Source organism: Scyliorhinus torazame, chromosome 5, assembly GCF_047496885.1.
Source record: "Scyliorhinus torazame isolate Kashiwa2021f chromosome 5, sScyTor2.1, whole genome shotgun sequence".
NCBI lineage: Eukaryota > Metazoa > Chordata > Chondrichthyes > Carcharhiniformes > Scyliorhinidae > Scyliorhinus > Scyliorhinus torazame.
Window position 1 is genome coordinate 111,956,737 of NC_092711.1, and position 25,265 is coordinate 111,982,001.

Genomic DNA, 25,265 nt, shown 5'->3' on the forward strand with positions numbered 1-25,265 from the left:
CTGGGTTCAATCAGAGTGAATGAGGGGCGGGGCTGAACCCAGATGTCCCTCATTGGTTGAGACTCTGCATCAGTTTGAGCTCTTCCCATTGGCCATGTGGGCGCGGATTCCACAACCTCATTTTCTGCCTGAGGTGTTCACCAATAGGAAAATCTGGAGGACCGGATGGACTCTGGTCCTCCAACCAATCAGACTGTGGCTTTGTGTGATTGAAGACTGAGCTTCACAAAGACTGAAACTTCTTCCTGTGTTAAACCTCTGAGTAAAACAATTTCTTCCCACTTTTCTGGACTTCTTTAAGACTCCATTGACCCTTCCACCGAACTGTTACAAGGAATAACAAATGTTAACTCTGTTTCTCTCCATGATGTGGCGATGCCGGTGTTGGACTGGGGTGAGCACAGGAAGAAGTCTTACAACACCAGGTTAAAGTCCAACATGTTTGTTTCAAACACTAGCTTTCGGAGCACTGCTCCTTCCTCAGGTGAATGAAGAGGTATGTTCCAGAAACATATATATATAGACAAATTCATAGATGCAAGACAATGCTTAGAATGCGAGCATTTGCAGGTAATTAAGTCTTTCCAGATCCAGAGATAGGGGTAACCCCAGGTTAAAGAGGTGTGAATTGTCTCAAGCTAGGACTGAACCAGGACCTGGGATTCATGTTGCATTACATTCATCCCCCACCATCTGGCCTGCGAAATCCTACCAACTGTCCTGGCTCTTCATTCACTGGAGGAAGGAGCAGTGCTCCGAAAGCTAGTGTTTGAAACAAACATGTTGGACTTTAATCTGGTGTTATAAGACTCTGTTTCTCTCACTACAGATGTAGCATGGTGCCCAGTGGTTAGCACTGCTTTCTCATAGCTCCAGCAACCTGGGTTCAATTCCAGGGTAACTGTGTGGAGTTTGCACATTCTCCCCGTGTGCGTGGGTTCCCTCTGGGTGCTCCAGTTTTCTCCACCGTCCAAAGATGTGCAGGTTAGGTGGACTGGCTATGCTAAATTGCCACTTAGTGTCCAAAAAAGGTTAGGTGGAATTACTGGGTTACGGGGATAGGGTGGACGCATGAGCTTAAGTAGGGTGCTCTTTCCGAGGGCGGGTGCAGGCTCGATGGGCCGAATGGCTTCCTTCTGCACTGTAAATTTTATGATTCTGCAGGATTTTTCTGTCAGTCTGACCTGGTGGGTCTGTCTGGTAGTATTTCCCTGCTACTGTTCATGTGTTTGGATGTTTGGGTATTTTAGGGAGCAGGTACAACTCCCTTGGTTCTCCCTGTTGTTTTAGGTTAATGTGTCCGGAGTCTTTGAGTTCTTCCAGTCCGTCTCCAATTCTCCTTCCTGTCGCGGGTATATGGGTCTAGGTAGCTTGGTGTTGTGATTCGTGTTGTTTAGTTGTCTGTCTGTCTCCAGCAGGTATTGTTGTCTCTCTATAATGACTGTGCTGCTACCTTTGTCTTCTGGTCTTATGAACATATCCATGTTGGATCGAAGTTCCCGAATTGTCTGTCTTTCTCTCCGGGTAAGATCCTGTTTGTCTCTTGTATTTTTCCCTACTGTGACACGGCAGAGACCTGATTGAAGGGATTCAAACATGGGAGTTCTGGGAAAGGTGGGTAAGGATTTTGAAGGAGACAACATGTTCAAAGAGTTTGGAGAGGAAAGGGAGGTTGAAGATGGGGCAGTAATTTGCAAGGAGGGCAGGGTCAAGGGTTTGTTTTATTGAGGAGGAAGTGATGATGGGAGATTTGAAGGACAGAGGGACAGTACCTGAAGAGAGAGAAATGTTGACAATATCCGTGGGCACAGGGTAGTTGGCTGATCGGTAGCTCAGTGGGAATAGGGTCGATGGAGCAGGAGCTGGGTCTCATGGACAAGATGAGCTCTGAGAGGGCATGAGGGGAGATCGGAGAGAAACTCGAGAAAGATGTGGGTTCAGGGGTCGGGAAAGGATGAAACTAAGAGACAGTTTGGTCCGGTGGGCTCGTGAAAGGGAGGGAAGCAGCAGAGGCAGCTGATCGGATTTACTCAATCTCAGTTACAAAGAAGCTCCACAAGCTTCTCACACTTCTTGTTGGAGGTGAGGATGGAAGAGACGGGAGAGCGAGAGAACTTCAAAAGGAACTAACTTGTATCAGAGATATTAAAAAGTTTCAACACTGCACATTTAACACAAATGTAATTTATTTGACTTTTAGCCCGAATATTAGCCCCTGTAAATGGGCTGGAGTTTGTTATCAGCAGAAAGAGACCCAAATGAACATGGTTCAGTCCTGAAAGTGAGTAACAGCAAAATATAATCACTGCAGTTATTTGTGGCCACGTTGGTGTCTCAGGAGGTGGGATGAAGTGCCGAATCCCTTCCCACACTTGGAGCAGGTGAACGGCCTTTCCCCAGTGTGAACTCGCTGGTGCTTCTGCAGGGCAGATGACTCCGTGAATCCCTTCCCACACTTGGAGCAGGTGAACGGCCTCTCCCCAGAGTGAACTCGCTGGTGCTTCTGCAGGTTGAATGACTGAGTGAATCCCTTCCCACACCAGGAGCAGGCGAATGGCTTCTCCCCAGTATGAATGCGCTGATGTACAGTGAGGTGAGATGATCGCATGAACCCATTCCCGCAGTGAGAGCACCTGAACGGTCTCTCGTCAGTGTGAACACGTTGATGGACCATCAGTTCCCCAGAACTTTTATAGCACTTCCCGCAGTCTGGACATTGAAACGGTCTTTCATCAGTGTGAATTCGTTGGTGACTTAGCAGGTGGGCTGAAAAAGAAAATCCCTTCCCACACTCTGAGCAGGTGAATGGTCTCTCCCCAGTGTGACTGTGTCGATGGGTTTCCAGCTGGGATGGGGAAGTGAATCCTTGCCCACAATTGGCACATTTCCACTGTTTCTCCTCGGTGTGACTGCATTTGTGGCTTGTGAGGTCTGATAGAGCGAATCCTCGTCCACACAAACAAATCATGTACGGTTTCTCTCCACTGTGAACGATGTTTTTTCCTTCCATGTTCAAAATCCACTGATATTCAGGATATGATAAATTGAGGACTCTGTCAGATCCTAATGTGATGCTTGATTTGAGTTTCCAGAGTTTGAAGCCTCCCCTTCGAACACCCTGTGAAACTGATTCAAAACAGAAAATAGGGAATGAGAGAGAACCCACAAAAACACAAAGGCAGGTTGTGAAATTGAGCTGAATGAATCTGGTCATTCGTGGGACCGGCACTGGGAAAAAGTGACCATGAAAACGGCTGGATTGTTATAAAACCCAATTGACGTCTTTGGGAGGAGAGAGAAAGAGGTGAAGAGAGATTTTGTATATCTACAAGACATATTAAGAGAGTAGTTGGCAAAGCAAATTCGATCTGAGCTTCATCAAGAGTAATATTAATACTGAAACTATGCTTCTGGTGGCACAGTGATTAGCACTGCTGCCTCACAGCTCCAGGGACCCGGGTTCAATTCCGGCCTTGGTGACTGTCTGTGTGGAGTTTGCACTTTCTCCCCGTGTCTGCGCGGGTTCCACCCGGTGCTCAGGTTTCCTCCAACAGTCCAAAGAAGGGAAAGTTAGGTGGATTGGCCTTGATAAATTGCCCCTTAGTGTCCAGGGATGCACAGGTTAGGTGGGGCTATAGGGTTACAGGGACAGGGTAGGGGTGTGGGCCTAGGCAGGGTGCCCTTTCAGAGAATCGGTGCAGACTTGATGGGCCGAATGGCCCCCTTCTGCACTGTAGGAATTCTATGGTTCTGATTCTATTCTCTGAATCTTTATAAAGCTCTGGTCACCACTCTTCAGGAAGAATGTGAAGGTTCTTGGAGAAGGTGCAGAGGAGATTTACCAGAATGGTTCCAGCAAAGGAGGTTGAGGCGAGATTTGATTCAGGGACACAAGATTACGCCAGATTTCCATCGGGTGGACAAAGAAACTCTGTTTCCATTCACTGATCGTACAAGCAGTTGGGACACAGATTTAAAGTTTTTGGTAAAACCTGGATTGAATGATATAAGATCCTATGGGGTCTTGACAGGGTGGATGTGGAGAGGATGTTTCCTCTTGTGGGAGAATCTGGAACAAGGGGGTCATTGTTGCAAAATAAGGAGTCGCCCATTTCAGATGGAGATGAGAATTTTTTATTCTCTTGAGGGTAGTAAGACTTTGGAACTCACGTCCTTAAAAGGCAGTGGAAGCAGAGTCCTTGAATATTTTTAAGGCAGAGCTGGATAGATTCTTGATGAGCAAGGGGGTGAAAGGTTATCAGGGGTCGGCAGGAATGTGGAGTTGAGGTTAGAATGAGATCAGCCGCAATCTTATTGAATGCTGAGCAGGCTCGCGGGGCCGAGTGGCCTGTTCCTCGTTTGTATGTAAAAGGTACAGGAGATATGAGGTGATATGAGATGTATGTTTTTACACAGCGAGCAGCAATGATCTGAAACTTGCTGCCTATGAGGGAGTTTGAAAATAGAAACAATGAGTGATTTGATTTTAAAAGGAAATTGGATAGACATCTGAAGGAAATAAACCTGCGAGGATACAGGGAGCAGGAGAATGGCACTGAGTGGATTGCTCCAGAGAGATAGCATGGACTCAATGGGCCGAATGCCATTCTCTGTGCCATCATGTCTTGGATTCCTTCGTGTAATCTAGTTTTGAAATTTAAAACCGGGGGGTTCAGATATCACTCAGGTAAATCTGTGCTACACTCCCTCCGAGGCCATTCTATCCTTCCTCAGGTTTGTTGCCCAGAACTGAACACAGTTCTCCAGGTTTGGTCGAACCAGGGTTTGTGAATCTCGGGGCTTCTCCAGTCACACTGAGACCTGAAATCTTCCCTCACAGACAGAACAGACAAACCTTTTACCTTCCACACCCAGATGTTGATATTCAGGTTCTGATGAATTGAGTGACTCTGTCAGATCGCGATGTGATGTTTGGTTTGCGTTTCCCGTCTGTTCAACCTCCACTTCCAGTATCCTGTAAATTTACAGAAACCTCACTGTCAGTTTAGGATAGAAATTCACAACATTCTCTCCTCATCAACTTTGATTAAATGTATTCTTGGAGGTTTTATCACATGACGTGCCCCCATCCACCAGCCATTAATTGGTCAACACATCCATCCTTGTGACACACTGCCTTCCTCTGCCAATTGGGAAGCAAAAGGACTCATTACCTTTCAGGACAGTGTTTGACTGTCAGCCAAACAACCTTTATCCCATTTTCAATATTTTTATATCCACTGAACAGAAATTTTCAAAGAAAATTACATAAAAATCTTCTTTACTGTCCTAATGATTTCCCAGACACGAATCTCACCAAGACAGAAGGTTAAATTTGAATTCATTTAAAGTCTACCGAAGACCCTGAAACCATTGTAGATTGTTGCAAAGACCCATCTGGTTCACTCATATCCTTCTGTGAAGGAAATCTTCTATCCTTACCTGGTCTGGCCTACACGTGACTCCAGATCCACAGTCAGCTGGTTGACCCTTAAAATGCACTCTGAGATACACTCAGTTCAAGGTGATTAGTGATGGGCAGTGAATGCCGGCCCAGCCAGCGACACCCACATCCCGTGAATGAATAGATAAGAAAATCTGCCATCCTTACCTGGTCTGGCCGACACGATTCCAAACCACAGCAATGTGGTTGACTCTTTAAATGCCCTCCGAGATGGCCGAGCAAGCCACTCAGTTCAAGGGAAATTAGGGACGGGCAATAAATGTTGGCCCAGCCAGTGACTCCGAATAAAATAAAATGCTGGAAACTCCAGTCAGTCAATCCGGGAGAGTTGGCATCCGGTCCAGGCTCGCAGTGCATGCGCCCTGCGGCTCCTTGTCCTCTGTAAAGATGGCGGCTGGTAACCCGGGCCTGGCACCGCTCAGCTCTCACTCTGTTTGATGCTGTTTAAGACGGGACCGTTAACATTTTCCTTGGGAGTTGAAGCCTCCACGGGGTATTTATGAAGCCTCCCGGCTCACTCCACAGCTTCTATTGCTCCCCAGCCACCCACCGGCTCCAATCCTGAAAGTCGCTCGATTGTTTCTTTCCCGCTTCTCGCACCGTCAGCAACAACCTGAACTGCGCATGCGCCGGTCACAGCCCGAACGGCACATGCTCCAGCCACAGCCGGACTCTGCGCATGTGTGAAGTGGATAGAGCACAATCTCAGCCGCAACGCATGATGGGTAATAATTGTGCCATTGAAATCGATATTGTTGATTCAAATTATGCTTTGCCAACCGATTACAATTGATGCCGTTGGGCCAAGGGAACAAATGTATTAAATAAATAAATACAGCAACTAAGGAGTACAGGCCCATCCACCACAGTCTGTCCTGGGTGCGATTGACAACAGACCAAACACGGACAGTGAGATGTTAACGTGTTGGGGTCTGAGCAGGTTCAGGTGAACAGTGATTTTTGTCTTCCTGAACAGAACAGCTAAACTACCCCTTGCCAATAACAATGTGCTGAAATTGGATCAATGGTTTGGGCATTTAAAGTTGTAGTGTTAACCAGTGGGAAAACTGAGGAAATTCCTTTGCACACATGAAGTGTGTGAGTGATCGCCTTCTGAACTGCTCCTGAACTGCACATTAGATTAATTAATGACTAACTCATATTTATTCTCACCCAGTGTAAGCATCTTCCACTTGTCGTTGTACATATTGGTACTAACGACATAGGCAGGAAGGGGCATGAGGTCCTGCAGCAGGAGTTCAGGGAGCTAGGCAGAAAGTTAAAAGACAGGACCTCGAGGGTTGTAATCTCGGGATTACTGCCTGTGCCACGTGCCAGTGAGGCTAGAAATAGGAAGATAGAGCAGCTAAACACGTGGCTAAACAGTTGGTGTAGGAGGGAGGGTTTCCATTATCTGAACCACTGGGAGCTCTTCCGGGGCAGGTGTGACCTATATACAAAGGAAGGGTTGCATCTAAACCGGAGAGACATAAATATCCTGGCCGCGAGGTTTGCTAGTGTCACACGGGAGGGTTTAAACTAGTATGGCAGGGGGGGTGGGCACGGGAGCAATAGGTCAGAAGGTGAGAGAATTGAGGGAGAACTAGGGAATAGGGCCAGTATGGCTCTGAGGCAGAGCAGACAGGGAGAAATTGCTGAACACAGCAGGTATGGTGGCCTGAAGTGCATATGTTTTAATGCAAGAAATATTACGGGTAAGGCAGATGAACTTAGAGCTTGGATTAGTACTTGGAACTATGATGTTGTTGCCATTACAGAGACCTGGTTGAGGGAAGGGCAGGATTGGCAGCTAAATGTTCCAGGATTTAGATGTTTCAGGCGGGATAGAGGGGGATGTAAAAGGGGTGGCGGAGTTGCGCTACTGGTTAGGGAGAATATCACAGCTGTACTACGGGAGGACACCTCAGAGGGCATTGAGGCTATATGGGTAGAGATAAGGAATAAGAAGGGTGCAGTCACAATGTTGGGGGTTTACTACAGGCCTCCCAACAGCCAGCGGAAGATAGAGGAGCAGATAGGTAGATAGATTTTGGAAAAGAGTAAAAACAACAGGGTTGTTGTGATGGGAGACTTCAACTTCCCCAATATTGACTGGGACTCACTTAGTGCCAGGGGCTTAGACGGGGCAGAGTTTGTAAGGAGCATCCAGGACGGCTTCTTAAAACAATATGTAGACAGTCCAACCAGGGAAGGGGCTGTACTGGACCTGGTATTGGGGAATGAGCCTGGCCAGGTGGTAGAAGTTTCAGTAGGGGAGCATTTCGGGAACAGTGACCACAATTCAGTAAGTTTTAATGTGTTGGTGGACAAGGATAAGAGTGGTCCTAGGGTGAATGTGCTAAATTGGGGGAAGGCTAATTATAACAATATTAGGCGGGAACTGAAGAACCTAGATTGGAGGCGGATGTTTGAGGGTAAATCAACATCTGACATGTGGGAGGCTGTCAGTTGAAAGAAATTCAGGATCGGCATGTTCCTGTGAGGAAGAAGGATAAATAGGGCAATTTTCAGGAACCTTGGATAACGAGAGATATTGTAGGCCTCGTCAAAAAGAAAAAGGAGGCATTTGTCAGGGCTAAAAGGCGGGGAACAGACGAAGATTGTGTGGAATATAAGGAAAGTAGGAAGGAACTTAAGAAAGGAGTCAGGAGGGCTAGAACAGGCCACGAAAAGTAATTGGCAAATAGGGTTAAGGAAAATCCCAAGGCTTTTTACACGTACATAAAAGGCAAGAGGGTAGCCAGGGAAAGGGTTGGCCCACTGAAGGATAGGCAAGGGAATCTATGTGTGGAGCCAGAGGAAACGGGCGAGGTACTAAATGAATACTTTGCATCAGTATTCACCAAAGAGAAGGAATTGGTGGATGTTGAGCCTGGAGAAGGGTGTGTAGATAGCCTGGGTCACATTGAGATCCAAAAAGACGAGGTGTTGGGTGCCTTGAAAAATATTAAGGTAGATAAGTCCCCAGGGCCTGATGGGATCTACCCCAGAATACTGAAGGAGGCTAGAGAGGAAATTGCTGAGGCCTTGACCGAAATCTTTGGATCCTCACAGTCTTCAGGTGATGTCCCGGAGGACTGGAGAATAGCCAATGTTGTTCCTCTGTTTAAGAAGGGTAGCAAGGATAATCCACGGAACTACAAGCCGGTGAGCCTTACGTCAGTGTTAGGGAAATTACTGGAGAGAGTTCTTCAAGAAGGTAAAATTAAGCACTAGTGTTTTGTGCTTAAACAAAGGAGATTACAATGGGATGAGAGAAGAACTAGCTAAGGTAGACTGGGAGCAAAGACTTTATGGTGAAATAGTTGAGGACCAGTGGAGAACCTTCCAAGTGATTTTTCACAGTGCTCAGCAAAGGTTTATACCAACAAAAAGGAAGGACGGTAAATAGAGGGAAAATCGACCGTGGATATCTAAGGAAATAAGGGAGAGTATCAAATTGAAGGAAAAAACATACGAAGAAGCAAAGATCAGTGGGAGACTAGAGGACTGGGAAATCTTTAGGGGGCAACAGAAAGCTACTAAAAAAGCTATAAAAAAAAGTAAGATAGATAATGAGAGTAAACTTGCTCAGAATATAAAAACAGATGGTAAAAGTTTCTACAAATATATAAAACAAAAAAGAGTGGCTAAGGTAAATATTGGTCCTTTAGAGGATGAGAAGGGAGATTTAATAATGGGAGATAAGGAAATGGCTGAGGAACTGAACAGGTTTTTTGGGTCGGTCTTCACAGTGGAAGACACAAATAACATGCCAGTGATTGATGGAAATGAGGCTATGACAGGTGTGGACCTTGAGAGGATTGTTTTCACCAAGGAGGTCGTGATGGGCAAGCTAATGGGGCTAAAGGTAGCCAAGTCTCCTGGACCTGATGGAATGCATCCCAGAGTGCTAAAAGAGATGGCTAGGGAAATTGCAAATGCACTAGTGATAATTTACCAAAATTCACTATACTGGGGTGGTCCCGGTGGATTGGAAATTAGCAAACGTGACACCACTGTTTAAAAATGGAGGTAGGCAGAAAGCGGGTAATTATAGGCCAGTGAGCTTAACTTCGGTAGTAGGGAAGATGCTGGAATCTATCATCAAGGAAGAAATAGCGAGGCACCTGGATGGAAATTGTCCCATTGGGCAGCCGCAGCATGGGTTCATAAAGGGCAGGTCGTGCCTAACTAATTTAGTGGAATTTTTTGAGGACATTAACAGTGCGGTAGATAACGGGGAGCCAATGGATGTGGTATATCTGGATTTCCAGAAAGCCTTTGACAAGGTGCCACACAAAAGGTTACTGCATAAGATAAAGATACATGGCATTAAGGGGAAAGTAGTAGCATGGATAGAGGATTGGTTAATTAAAAGAAAGAAAAGAGTGGGGATTAATGGGTGTTTCTCTGGTTGGCAATCAGTAGCTAGTGGTGTCCCTCAGGGATCAGTGTTGGGCCCACAACTGTTCACAATTGACATGGATGATTTGGAGTTGGGGACCAAGGGCAATGTGTCCAAGTTTGCAGACGACACTAAGATAAGTGGTAAAGCAAAAAGTGCAGAGGATACTGGAAGTCTGCAGAGGGATTTGGATAGGCTAAGTGAATGGGCTAGGGTCTGGCAGATGGAGTACAATGTTGACAAATGTGAGGTTATCCATTTTGGTAGGAATAACTGCAAAAGGGATTATTATTTAAATGATAAAATATTAAAACATGCTGCTGTGCAGAGAGACCTGGGTGTGCTAGCGCATGAGTCGCAAAAAGTTGGTTTACAGGTGCAACAGGTGATTAAGAAGGCAAATGGAATTTTGTCCTTCATTGCTAGAGTGATGGAGTTTAAGACTAGGGAGGTTATGCTGCAATTGTATGAGGTGTTAGTGAGGCCACACCTGGAGTATTGTGTTCAGTTTTGATCTCCTTACTTGAGAAAGGACGTACTGGCACTGGAGGGTGTGCAGAGGAGATTCACTAGGTTAATCCCAGAGCTGAAAGGGTTGGATTACGAGGAGAGGTTGAGTAGACTGGTACTGTACTCGTTGGAATTTAGAAGGATGAGGGGGGATCTTATAGAAACATATAAGATTATGAAGGGAATAGATAGGATAGATGCAGGCAGGTTGTTTCCACTGTCGGGTGAAAGCAGAACTAGGGGGCATAGCCTCAAAATAAGGGGAAGTAGATTTAGGACTGAGTTTAGGAGGAACTTCTTCACCCAAAGGATTGTAAATCTATGGAATTCCTTGCCCAGTGAAGCAGTAGAGGCTCCTTCATTAAATGTTTTTAAGATAATGGTAGATAGTTTTCTGAAGAATAAAGGGATTAAGGGTTATGGTGTTCGGGCCGGAAAGTGGAGCTGAGTCCACAAAAGATCAGCCATGATCTCATTGAATGGTGGAGCAGGCTCGAGGGGCCAGATGGCCTACTCCTGCTCCGAGTTCTTACGTTCTTATGAGACAGGATCTACTCCCATTTGGAAGCAAATGGACGTATTAGTGAGAGACAGCATGGTTTTGTGAAGGGGAGGTCGTGTCTCACTAACTTGATAAGAGTTTTTCGAAGAGGTCACAAAGATGATTGATGCAGGTAGGGCAGTGGATGTTGTCTGTATGGACTTCAGTAAGGCCTTTGACAAGGTCCCTCATGGTAGACTAGTACAAATGGTGAAGTCACACGGGATCAGGGTTGAGCTGGCAAGGTGGATACAGAACTGTCTCGGTCATAGAAGGCAGAGACATAGAGAGTAGCAATGGAAGAAAGCTTTTCTAATTGGAGGGCTGTGACTAGTGGTGTTCCGCAGGGATCAGTTCTGGGACCTTTGCTGTTTGTAGTATATATAAATGATTTGGAGGAAAATGTAACTGGTCTGATTAGTAAGATTACAGACGACACAAAGGTTGGTGAGCATACCGATGCTTCCTCCGCTCCCACATGCCTCCTCCATTGCCCCCAGACCTTCAGGGCCACCACCACCACAGGGCTGGTGGAGTACCATGCCGGCGGGAACGCAGAGGCGCAGTTACCAACGCCCCCAAACTGGTGCCCCTGCATGATGCCGTCTCCATCCGCTCCCATACTGACCCTCCCGCCACCACCCACTTCCTGATCATGCCTATCTTTGCCCAATAATAATTATTAAAGTTCGGCAGCACCAGCCCGCCCTCCCCCCGGCTCCGCTCAAGCATCCCCTTTCTTAATCGCGGGGTCTTACCCGCCCATACAAAGCCAGTGATCACCTTATTGACCCGCTTAAAGAAGGACCGTGGAATAAAGATGGGGAAACACTGAAACACAAACAGTAGTTTAGGGAGGACCGGCATTTTCACTGTCTGCACCCTCCCAGCTAGTGACAACGGAAACGTGCCCCACCTTTGAAAATCGTCCTTCATTTGGTCTACTATTCGCCAAATTTAACTTGTGTAGCCATTCCCATTCCCGTGCCACCTGGATGCAGAGATATTGAAAGCTCCCCCCTACCACCCTAAATGGCAGCTTCCCCAATCGCCTCTCCTGCCCCCTTGCCTGGACCACAAACATCTCACTTTTCCCCATATTTAGTATTTACCCCGAAAACCGGCCAAATTCCCCCAGAATCCTCATAATTTCTTCCATTGCCTCTAGTGGGTCTGAAACATACAGGAGCAGGTCGTCTGCATAAAGTGAGACTCTGTATTCCACTCCCCTCCCGGACCAGCCCCTTGAGGCTCTCAGCACAATTGCCAGCAGCTCTATGGCTATCCCGAACAGCAGTGAGGAGAGGGGGCATCCCTGTCTCGTCCCCGATGCAGCTGGAAATAGTTTGATGTTGACCTGTTCGTCCGTACACTCGCAACAGAAGCCTGATACAACAGCCTGACCCAGTCAATAAAGCCCCGCCCAAATCCAAGCCACCCCAGTACCTCCCACAGATCTTCCCATTCCACCCGATCAAAACCCTTCTCTGCGTCCATTGCGACCACTACCTCCACATCCCTACCTGCTGGGGGCATCATAATCACATTTAACAACCTTCTTACGTTGGCCGCCAACTGCCTACCCTCAACAAATCGCGTCTGATCCTCCCCAATCATGTCCGGAACTCGAGTCTTCAATGCAGCAGATTGGCATCCATATTTAATAAGGATATCGGCCTGTAGGACCCACATAGCTCCGGGTCCTTGTCCTGATTCAGGATCAATGAGATAGCGGCCTGTGACATCGTTGGGGGAAGCACCCCACGCTCCTTTGCCTCACTGAATGTCCTCATCAGCAGTGGCCCCAATATCGCAGAGAACTTTTTATAAAACTCCACTGGGTACCCATCCGTCCCCGGAGCTTCACCCGACTGCATGACCTTCAGACCCTCTGCTATCTCTTCCAACCCGATCGGGGCCTCCAGCCCTTCTACTAACCCCCCGTCCACCTTCGGGAAATACAGCCCCCCGAAAAAGTGCCTCATCCCCTCCGGCCCAGCTGGGGTGTCCGACTCATACAGCCTACTATAAAACTCCTTGAACGCCTTATTAACCCCACCCGAGTCTCCAACCAGGTTCCCGTCTCCATCCTTTACTTTCCCAATCTCCCTGGCTGCCTCCTTCTTTCTAAGCTGCTGCGCAAGCATTCTGCCGGCCTTCTCCCCATGCTTATAGCTTGCCTCCCTCGCCTTCCTCAGCTGCTCTACCGCCCTCCCTGTAGATAACAAGCCAAACTCCGCCTGTAGCCTCCATCGTTCCCTTAGAAGCGCTGACTCTGGGGCCTCCGCATTCCTCCTGTCGATCTGCAATATCTCATCAGCCAATCCGTCTCAGCTCTGTCTGCGTTCTCCCAATGGGCCCGTATCGAGATCAGCTCCCATCTAATCACAGCCTTCAATGCCTCCCAGACCACCGCCGCTGAAACTTCACCGTGTCGTTGACTTCCAGGTAATTCTGAATATATTTTCTCAGCCAGCCGTACACCTCATTAGCTAAAAGTCCCACGTCCAGCCTCCAGCGCAGGCGCTGGCTACTCTCCTTGCTGACCTGTAGGTCAACCCATTGCAGGGCATGATCTGAGATTGTGATTGCCGAATACCCAGTGTCCACTACCCCCGTCAGTAGAGCCCTGTTCAAAATTTAAAAAATCAATCCAGGAATACACTTTATGCATGTGTGAGTAGAAGGAGAATTCCTTTACTCTCGGTTGCCCAAATCTCCATGGGTCCACCCACCCATCTGTCCCATAAACCCCTTAAGCTCCTTTGCAATTGCTGGCACCCTGCCTGTCCATGAGCTTGACCGGTCAATAACTGTGTTGAAGTCCCCTCCCATGACCAAATTATGCAAGTCGAGGTCCGGGATCTTCCCCTAGCATCCTCTTTATAAACTCCACATCATCCCAATGTAGCACGTACACATTTACTAGTACCACCGGCAACCCCTCCAGCTTCCCACTGACCATAATGTACCGGCATCCCACATCCGCAACTATTCTTCCCACCTCAAATACCACTCACTTATTAATCAGGATCCCGACTCCTCTAGTCTTCGAGTCCAGCCCAGAGCGAAAAACCTGTCCGACCCATCCCTTCCTTAATCTAATCAGTTACTCTAAGGTGCGTCTCCTGTAACATTACAACGTCCGCCTTCAGTCCCCTCAAATGCGCGAACATGCATGCCCTCTTAACCGGCCCATTTAGCCCTCTCACATTCCATGTGAGTAGCCTAGAGGGCTCATCGCACTGCCACTGCCACTGCCACCCCCACCCCCCCAGCTGATCAGCCATCACCTTTCTTGGGCCAGTCTCCAGCCCACGCCCCATGCATCCGCCAGCCCGCCCCCAGGCAGCCCCTGTCCCTGACCTCCTTTCTGATCCACAGCAAACGTCCCCCCCCCCCTCCCGGTCAGCAGAACCTTTCTCCCCACCAGTAACAGCACTACGTAAACCAACCCCTTCAACAAGCAGAACATCTGCTCACCCTACACTGCGCTTCCGTGAGCTAGTCCGCCCACCTAGCTTGATGACCTCCGCCCATGGCGCTAGACATTCTCCCACCTATTGTCTCCTCCACCCCTCTCCCGGACTCACATATTCAAAATAAAAGCAATCCCAACACAATTGCCTGAAAAAACCACGAAAAACAGCTGGGCAGCATGGTAGCATTGTGGATAGCACAATTGCTTCACAGCTCCAGGGTCCCAGGTTCAATTCCGGCTTGGGTCACTGTCTGTGCGGAGTTTGCACATCCTCCCCGTGTGCGTGGGTTTCCTCCGGGTGCTCCGGTTTCCTCCCACAGTCTAAAGATGTGCAGGTTAGGTGGATTGGCCACGCTAAATTGCCCTTAATGTCCAAAATTGCCCTTAGTGTTGGGTGGGGTTCTGGGTTATGGGGATAGGGTGGGGGTGTTGACGTTGGGTAGGGTGCTCTTCCAAGAGCCGGTGCAGACTCGATGGGCCGAATGGCCTCCTTCTGCACTGTAAATTCTATGAAAAATCTATGAATTTATGTATCAAACAGAAGATCCAACATCTAACAAACACACCTCCATCCCCCATCAGTGCAAATGTAAACTTTAACTCACCCAGATCTGCAACAGGCCCCAAATCAATACGGAAGGCATTATAAATAACGACCAAAACAAACAAGAAACCTTTTTAATGTGGGCGTTGCAGCAAAGTTCAAAGTCCTCAGTCTGCCACCAGTCCTTTCCTTCTAGCGAAGTCCATCGTTTCCTCAGGCTACCCAAAATTAAAATGTTGCTCCTCATACGTGACCTAGAGACGGGCTGGACATAGCAGTCCAAACTGCACCTTTTTCTTAAAAAGGGTCGACTTTATCTGATTGAACCCTGCTTTTGCCTGGCTGCATCCGCACTCAGATCCTGATAGATCCGCAGGAAACTGTTCTCCCATTTACAACTCGTGTCTGCCTGGCCAACCGTTAAATACGCTCCTTGTCCAAGTACCTGTGGAATCTCACCACCATTTCCCTCGAGGGGTTCCCCACTCACGGCTTCCTCGCGAGCGCTCTGTGAGCCCTGTCCACCTCCAAGGGTCAGGAGAACATTCCATCTCCCAGCAACTTCTCGAACATGCCCACTATGTATGCCCCAGAGTCCGCTCCTTCGGACCCCTCCGGGAGACCGACGATTCTCAAGTTCTGCCGGCGGGACCTATTCTCTAGGTCCTCCACCTTCTCCAGCAGTCTTTTCTGCTGGTCTCTCAGCATCCCCACCGCAGTTTGATGTTCCTCCTGCTCAGCCAGTGCATTCTCTACTTTCTGGATCGCCCGATCTTGGGCATCCAATCCAAGTTCCAGCCGCGCAATCGATTCTTTAACCAGGTCCAAGCAATCCTGTTTCTGCTTGGCGAAGCCCCCCTGAATAAACTGCATCAGCTGCTCCGTCGACCGCTGGGTTGCCAAGCCAAGACTCCGGCCATCCGACATACTTTCTCCCGCTGCAGCTTCGGTCCAAGCCTTCTCTATTTCTTCCTTTGCGAGCACTTCTAGTCCGCCTCTCCAAGCACCGATGTAGGAATCCACTCCATAATTGCCTCTACCATCAATTTATCGAATCAAGTCCGATAGAAAATGGGGGGGGAAAGGTCCAAAGGTCCGGCCCGAGCGGGAGCCACCAAATGTGCGACCTACTCCTTCATAGCCACCACCGGAACTGCCAATAAGTCTTTTTAAGACAGAGATATCTAGGTTCTTGATTAATAAGGGGCTCAGATGTTATGGGGAGAAGGCAGGAGAATGGGGATGAGAAACAAATCAGCCATGGTCGAATAGCAGAGCAGACTCGATGGGCTGAATGGCATAATTCTGCTTCTCTATCTTCTTTTTTAATGGGAGGGTCTCATAGAAACGTATAACATTCGAACAGGAGTGGACAGAGTAGATTCATAAAGAATGCTCCCAATGGTGGGGGAGTCCAGAACTAGGGGGTCATAGTTTGAGGATAAGGGGTAAAACTTTTAAGACTGAGGTGAGGAGAGATTTTTTCACCCAGAGAGTGATGAGCCTGTGGAATTCATTACCACAGAAAGTCATTGAGGACAAAACATTGTGCAATTTGAAGAAGGAGTTTGATATAGCTCTTGGGGCTAAAGGGATTAAAGGATATGTACGGCTCTGTGGTGCAAAGGATAATGTGTTGGACTTCTACTTAATGGCAAGTAAGGAAGTCAAAGGTTGTGGGATCAAATCCCACTGGAGTCGACTGTTAGTGTAGCACAGTGGTTAGCACTGCTGTCTCACTGCCAGGGACACGGGTTCAATTTCGACCTTGGGTGGCTGTCGGTGTGGAATTTACACCTTCTCCCCATGTCTGCGTGGGTTTCCGCCGGGTGCTCCGGTTTCCTTCTACAGTCCAAAGGTGTGCAGGTTAAGTGGACTGTCCATGGTAAATTGCCCTTCAGTGTGCAGTGGGTTAACGGGGACAAGGGCAGGGTAATCATTCAGAGGGTCGGTGCAGACTCGATGGGCTGAATGGCCGCCTTCTGCACAGGATTCTAGGAGATGGGGGGGGGGAAATCAGGATATTGAACTTGATTATCAGCCATGATCATAATGAATGGCGGAGCAGGCTCGAATGGCCTACTCCTGCTTCTATTTTCTATGTAAGTCACATGTAGGCCAGACCGGGTAAGGAGGCGAGATTTCCTTCTCTCAAGGACATTAGTGAACCAGATGGATTTTTACAACAATTGACAATGTTTTCATGGTCACCATTAGACTTCTAATTCCAGATTTTTATTTAATTGAAATGTCACCATCTGCCATAGTGGGATTCAAACCCCAGTTCCCAGAGAATTACTTAGGGTCTGGATTACTAGTCATGTGATATTACCAATATGCCATCGCCTCACTGAGTGATGCAGTGTATATTACACACATTTTTAATCCAGTAATATATATGTGTACATGGCTAGCAGTCTACATGATCCTTTTCAGGTCTCTTTGCCATGCACATGAATTAGTGAACATAGATCTGTTCATGAATTGTCATTCAGAAGAATTGGGACGGTGTACATTAGGCACAGCAGAGAGAATGGAGGGTGTGTGAGATGGAGATATACAGGTTTTGGGATGCGAAAGGAAGGAACATTCTATCGAAATGAGCACTACATGTTGTGAATATCTATCCTGAATCGAAAGAGAAAATGCTGGAAAATCTCAGCAGGTCTGGCAGCATCTGTAGGGAGAGAAAAGAGCTCACTTTTCGAGTCCGATGACTCTTTCTCAAAGCTTTGACTACAGCACGGAGGACCCGGGTTGGAATCCTGGCCCTGGGTCACTGTCCATGTGGAGTTTGCACATTCTCCCAGTGTCTGACTGAGTTTCACCCCCACAACCTAAAATTGTGCAGGTTAGGCAGATTGGCCATGTTAAATTGCCCCCATAATAATCGGGTACTCAAAATTTATATTTAAAAAAACACTTTTTACTGTACCTCACGGAGTCTTCTTAAAAAGTATTTATTCATGGGAGGTGAGGGTCAGTGGCTGGGTCAGCATTTACTGCTCATTCCAATTGCCCTTGAACTGCAAAGCACTTACAAATCAACCACAACATTGCTGTGGATCTGGAGTCATGTGTGGGCCAGGCCACGTAAGGAGAGCAAATTTCCTGAAGGACATTCGTGAACCAGACAGGTTTTTACAACAATCCACAATGTCGTCATTAGACTTATAATTTGACACTTTTATTCAATTTCAATTCATTGCCAGATTCGATCCCAGATCACTAACTTCGGTCTCTGGATTACTAGCCCAGTAACAATACCATTACACCACTGCCCAGCCCACATATTCTTGGCAGAATATGTCTAGTAACTTCTCAAAAAATTATAAAGCAATTTATTTCTTCAAAGAAATTCTCATAGCTCTGCAGTTTCTGGAAACATTTTGGTTGAAAGTATTATTTTATAAAATAAAGATCTAGTCTTTACAACATAATTACCTAATACACCAATTCACTAATGATAATCAATGTTCATTAAAGAATAATCATAAATGTAATTATTGTTCTTTGCTATGAAATCAATACATAGTTAATATCGAAAAGGTACAGAAGGTGAAATGGCTGCAGGAGGCACACATGAGGTATAAAAGAGCTTCCTTGACCTTGTTACTAATGACAGTGAATACACTATGGAAATAACAATTTTAGAGCTAAATGTGATTACACATGCGTACTTATAGCTTCTTACAATACAACAGTAAATATGTTTCAAAAGTACTCCATTGGCTTTCAAAGACTTCAGAGGGCCCAGTGTCAGTGCGAGGTTTGAGAGAAATGTACATTTGTTCTATTAGTCTGCAAACTAGAATATACTGCTGTCTCTGGATCTGAAAAGACTTAGTTACCTGCAAATGCACGCATTCAAAGCCTTGTCTTGCATGTTTGACTTGGTTTATATATATCTTTCTAGAACATACCCCTTCATTCACCTGAGGAAGGAGCAGCGCTCCGAAAGCTAGTGTTTGAAACAAACCTGTTGGACTTTAACCTGGTGTTGCAAGAGGGCGGTGCTGGAGGACTGACCGAGAGCGGCTGGTCCTCCAGCCAATCAGGGTGAATGGGAGGCGGAGCAAAGCCGGCGCTCTCACTCACTCCGCATGCGCGCGGCCGCGTACTTCGTCCACCCGGGCCTGTCCCGGGGAAAAGCCCGGGCAGCTTTCGTCGCTTCAACTGCCGTATCCGAACTTCATTTTGGGGGCTTTGTGCCTACACGGAACGTTTATGAAGCCTCCCGACCCATCCACGGACTCTATCCGTCCCTCATGACTCACCGAGCGGGATCTGACCGGCGAAGGATTTCCACCCGACCGCCTGAATACTGAACTGTCATCGGCACTGCGCATGCTCCAACTCACGTGGGTGACACCGGGGCTCAGCCCCGCCCCTCTTTCACTCCGATTCGTTGGAGAACCAGCCGCTCCGCTTAGTTCTCCAGTCACGTCCCTCTCTTCCTATTGGACCAGAAATACCGTCAATCACTCCCAGGGCATCGTGAGCTGGAGCATGCGCAGTGCCGATGCTGGACTCGGCCAGGAGGTTTTACTGAAACCCGGTGGAGACTCCAAACCCCAATAAGAAGTTTCCGGGCCCGGGTTTGCATCGAGCGGGGGGACAGCTGCGGCCTGCTCCCGGTGACAGGCCTGAGTTAACGGCCGCCGTCTTTATAGAGGCTGCAAACCCGCAGGGGGCAAAACATCAGAGATAGAGTTTGTTGTGAAACCAATGGGATGTAAAACAGGAGGTCAGGGTTACAGTCAACAACAACAACTTCTATTTATATAACACCTTTAACATCATAAATCATCCCAGTCAACTTCACAGGAACATTTTAAAACCAAGTGAGACACCCAGACACAAAAGGTGACCAAAAACTTGGTCAAAGAGGTGAGTTTTAAAGAGTCTTCACGGAGGTAAGTGAGGTGGAGACGGGGAGGTTTAGGGAGGGAATTCAGTGCTTGGGGCCGAGGGAACTTAAAACCATGGCGGAGTGATTGGAATCGGGAGTGTACAAGAGTCCAGGATCATAGCTGTGCAGATATCCCCGGGGACTATGGGGCTGGAGGAGATTGCAGAGACGGGGAGAGATGAGTCCATGGAGGGATTTGAAAATAAGGGTGAGAAATGACTAGGAGCGAATGCAAGTGTCGGAGCACCGAGATCATAGGGGAAAGGAACTTGCTGTGAATTAAGATATGGGTAGCAGACGTTTGGATGGCTTTGGGTTTCCAGAGGTAAAATGTGGGAGAGCAGCCAGGTGTGTGATGGAATTGTCAAATCGGGATGTGACGATGGCATGACCGAGGTTTCAGCCCCAGGCACACAGACACAGGAGAGAGGCCAGATAATGTAACGTAATTGGAAACAGGCGGTCTTAATGATAGTACAGACATGTGTCCAAAGATGTACAGATTAGGTGGATTGGCCATGCTCAATTGCGTTAGTGTTCAAAAAGGTTATGTGGGGTTACGGGGATAGGGTGGGGATGTGGACTTAGGTAGGGTGCTCTTTCCAAGGTCCGGTGCAGCTCAATGGGCCGAATGGCCTCCTTCTGCACTGTAAATTCCATGAGGTCAGAAGCTCATATTGGGATCAAATGTGAAACCAAGTTTACAAAGAGACTGGCTAAGTCTCAGACTGTTGCCAGGGAGGGGGATAGAGTCGGTATGTCAGGAATGGAGGTTGGAGCAGGGAGCGAACAGTGGATTCAGTCTTCTCCATATTTGATTGAAGTTATTTAGTAAACTGGAAGAGAACCACTGGACACTGCATGGACACTGAGTCTGATATCCGGTATAACTTAGTTTGAGAGGTAGAGGTAGAACGAAGGAACCCTGGAAGCTTTGGAGAAACGCCCTTCACGATTGCTCATTAAATCTCCACCCAGTCAGTTCTGGACACAAGGTTAACATCTGCTATTCTTCTGCTCAGTCAGGATGATTCAGATTAATGTCTGTCGCAAGTCATGAATGAAGTGACGTATAAAGCATATTCTTACCTCTAATTATATAACTTTGGTAAAAAGATACAGAAATAATGATCTAATACTTTATTTGGATTTCAGCCCCAGGGAGGAGGGAGAGTGTGTCGGACGGGGATTTACAGCTTTGGGGAAAGAAGAGAGAAAAAAATGTTCCGCAGAAACTGGAATTGTCTGTTCTGAATTTCTATCCTGTACTGATAGTGTGGCCTTTGTAAAGTCCTTTTCCAGGGCATTAGGAGAGGATTTTCAGACAGGAAAGAAACCAAATATCACATTAAGATCCGACAGTGTCACTTAATTGATCAGGACTTGAATATCCTTAGACTATGAATATGGAATGAAAAATATTTGTTCTGTTTGTGAGAAAATATTTCAAACATCAGTGTGACTGGAAAAGTACCGAGACACACACGCACCCAAGTGAGTGTGTTCCAGTGAACTGACTGTGGAAAGAGCTTTAACCAGTTACAGCCTGGAGAAACACCACACCATTCACTAAGGGGAGAAACCATACACGTGTTCTGTGTGAGGACGAAGCTTCACTTGATTGTCTAAAGAGGAAATGCACAAAGACACTGACTCCATGGAGATACTGTGGAAATGTGGAGATCTGGCAACCTCTGCAAGACGTGCCAGATCATCAACATGGGTACCATCATTACACACGGGAACACCACCCACCAGGTACGTGGTACATACTCGTGCGACTCGGCACCAGTCTTGCTGGCCTTGTTCTGCATCACAAACCAGCTGTCTATCCCACTGAGCTAAACCATCGCGCGACAATTGCCAGGCAGGAATGTTCCCTTCCAGTCGGCAAATACTTAAGCAGCAAAGGGCATTGAGCCTCTGATCTTCGGGTAAGCGTTCTTTAAGGCAGCCTTCAAGACGCATGGTAATGCAGAATCGCTGAGCAGAAACTGATAGCCAAGTTCCGCACATATGACTACGGCCTCAACCGGGACCTTGGATTCATGTCGCCTTACATTCACCCCCCACCATCTGGCCTGGACGTACAAAATCCTACCAACTGTCCTGGCTTGAGACAATTCACACCTCTTTAACCTGTGATTATCCCTCTCTCCAGTCACACCGTCTGGACCTGTAAAGACTTAATTACCTGCAAAGACTCGCATTCAAAGTACCATCTCGCATCATTGAATTTTTCTATATATATGTTTGTGGAACCCACCTCTTCATTTACCTGTGGAAGGAGCTGCACTCCAAAAGCTAGTGATTTGAAACAAACCTGTTGGACTTTAATCTGATGTTATAAGACTTCATACTGTGCCCACCCCGGCATCGCCACAGCATAAATGGGACGCATTTAGGGTGTCACGTGGCACAGTGGTTAGCATTGCAGCCTACGGCGCTGAGGACCTGGGTTTGAATCCCGGCCCTGGGTCACTGTCCGTGTGGAGTTTGCACATTCTCCCCGTGTCTGCATAGGTTTCACCCCCACAACCCAAAGATGTGCAAGTTAGGTGGGTTGGCGACGCTAAATTGCCCCCCCCAAAAAATGGGAAGCATTTAATGCTTCTGACAGTTTTGAACCAGGCACCTTTTGCACGTTAGGCGAATGTGATAACTGCTACACTACAGAAACAGCTGGCAGCACAGTACCCAGTGGCCCTGTGCAACGTTCAACTGCACAGTCTTGCTGCAGATTTCAATAGTTCGGCTGGGAGGCCGTGTCACTGATTACATGAAGACAGCTGTTTCTTTAAAACAGATGTCTCAACTTGTAAGACCATAAGATATTGAACTTATCTTGAACTTTAGCATTTGTTCAGCAAATATCTAATGGAACAATGCTCTCTGTTCAATCATTAATGCATCATTCTTATCTTCCCACAGAAAATTTCCATCAATTTTACTCAATATCTGTTTCATTATTCAATATTGAACATCAGGATATTTATTTGTTATATATGACTTCATTTTGAATTCAATAGCTCTCGAGTCTTCACTCTGAATAACTCTGAAATATACACCATTGAATTGCAAACATGACTGACCAAGAAAAGAAAGCGTTTCACTGGGTAATACAAATCCCACGAATCTTTGTTCAGTTTGACCTCAGACAGCTTTTGAACAAAGTCAGATATAGTTAAATGGAAGTGAATTGAGAATTATGTGTTGCTTATATTTGACCCCTCTGTGTTTTGGTGTGAAACATTTTGCAGCTAAATACTGTTCATGTATAAGAAAGGAGGGGTGACAGCAAATCCGCACTGAGCCTGGATTTCCTCGTCTCCCTGAGTGACCTTTCCTGTATCTCTACCTTGAAGGCCGAATTTTTTTGAAAAAATGGTTCAGTTAAATCTCTGCTATTTCCTCCAGTTCAGTTCTGTCTATATGAGCACACATTACCATTCAATATGTTTTGGATGGTGATTAAAATATTAATCTGCATCAACAAAGCCATTAACTTCTTTTGTGAACTGAGCAAACTGCCAAGATCTGCACTTTGTTTTTTCATGTATGGAACGATCTGTCTGGACTGTACACAGAACAATACTTTTCACTGTACCTCGGTACACGTGATAATAAATCAAATCCAATCAAAGAGACAGTTTCTTCAGATTGAACAATGAGCCTTCTTAAAATATATTCACTCATGGGAGGTGGGGATCATTGGCTGGTCCAGCATTTACTGCTCATTCCAATTGCCCTTGAACTGCATGTCCTGTGAGGCTATTTCAGGGGACACGTTCAAGTCAACCACAACATTGCTGTGGTCACGTGTAGGCCAGGCCACGTAAGGAGAGCAGATTTCTTAAAGGACATGAGTGAACCAGATGGGTTTTTACAACAATCCACAATGTCATCATTAGACTTTTAATTTGAGACTTTTATTCAGTTTCAATATCTGTCACAGGCAGATTCAATCCCAGATCCCCAGAGCATTAACCTGGGTCTCTGGTTTACTAGCCCAGTAACAATACCATTATGTCACTACCTAGCCCACATAGTCTTGGCAGCATATGATGTCTCGTAACTTCTCAAAATTATAAAGCAATTTATTTCTTCAAAGTTTGTGGAAACATTTTGGTTGAAAATATTATCTTTGAAAATAAAGATCTAGTCTTTACAATATAAATTACCGAATACACCAATTCACTAATGATAATCAATGTTCACTACTGAATAATCATTAATTTTATTATTGTTTTTTGCTATGATATCCATATATAGTTAATATGGAAAAGGTACAGAAGGTGAAATGTCTGCAAGAGGCACATGTTAGAGGTATAAAAGGGCTTCCTTGACCTTGTTACTAATGATGTGGATCTCCGGTTCTGCGTTCTCCAAGGCGGCCTTCAGGATGCGCGACAACGCAGAATCGCCGAGCAGAAGCTTACAGCCAAGTTCCGCACACATGAGTGCGGCCTCAACCGGGACCTAGGATTCATGTCGCATTACATTCAACCCCCACCATCTGGCCTGCAAAATCCTACCAACTGTCCTGGCTTGACACAATTCACACCTGCGACCCTTGTGTACATGTAAAGGGAGTGGTAACAACCTGGAACCTAATGCCTATGAGGGTAGGAGATGCAGAGATGACGGAAGGATTTCAATAGGAAATTAGACAGGCATTGAGAGAAATAAACCCAAAAGGATTTGGGGAAAGAACGGGGCAATGGACAGACTGGCTTCCTCCACAGGGAGCCGACACGGTCCCAAAGGGCTGAATGGCCCCATTCCCCACCCTCCAGATGCTGTGATCTCAGGAGAGAAATTCAGCTGCTCCAGTCACTCCAACTAACTGGAGTCCCTCATCTCTGGTGACATTCTTGTAAATGTCCTCTCACCCTCTCTAAGAACTTCACATCTTTCCTAAAGTGTGGGGCCCATATATAGGGTTCCATTCTAGAGGGATAGAATTGAAAAGCACGGAGGAAATGTCCAACTTGTTTAGAATCAGGTTTAGACTACACTGGGAGCTCTGTCAGCATTGATGATCTCCATTTAGAAAAAGGAAATAGAGGCACAGGAGAAGGTGCAAGAAAGATTCATAATGTACAGAACTGAGAACATTTAGCACTCAGGAAAGGCTGGGGCTGCTTTTTTCTGGAAAAGAGAAGACTGATGGGTGACCTGATGGAAGTCTTGAAATGAAATGAAAATCGCTTATTGTCACAAGTAGGCTTCAAATGAAGTTATTGTGAAAAGCCACTCGTCGCCACATTCTGGCGCCTGTTCGGGGAGGCTGGTATGGGAATTGAAACGTGCTGCTGGCCTGCTTTAAAGCCAGCGATTTAGCCCTGTGCCAAACCAGCCCCAGGATGTCAGATTAGTCTTTCAGATTAAGTCAGATCAGTGGA

The 25,265-nt window shown here is 46.7% G+C and overlaps 1 protein-coding gene across 1 annotated transcript; it reads right to left on the minus strand.

Moving 5' to 3' along the window:
• Positions 1 to 2,168: 2,168 nt before the first annotated feature.
• On the minus strand, positions 2,169 to 19,303 carry LOC140419446 (uncharacterized). Its single transcript, XM_072503315.1, has 3 exons — positions 19,226 to 19,303; positions 4,863 to 4,975; positions 2,169 to 3,126 (listed from the first exon to the last, which is right to left on the minus strand). The coding sequence occupies exons 1-3, from the start codon at positions 19,282 to 19,284 to the stop codon at positions 2,312 to 2,314; spliced, it is 987 nt and encodes a 328-aa protein (XP_072359416.1). The 5' UTR covers positions 19,285 to 19,303; the 3' UTR covers positions 2,169 to 2,311.
• Positions 19,304 to 25,265: the final 5,962 nt, after the last annotated feature.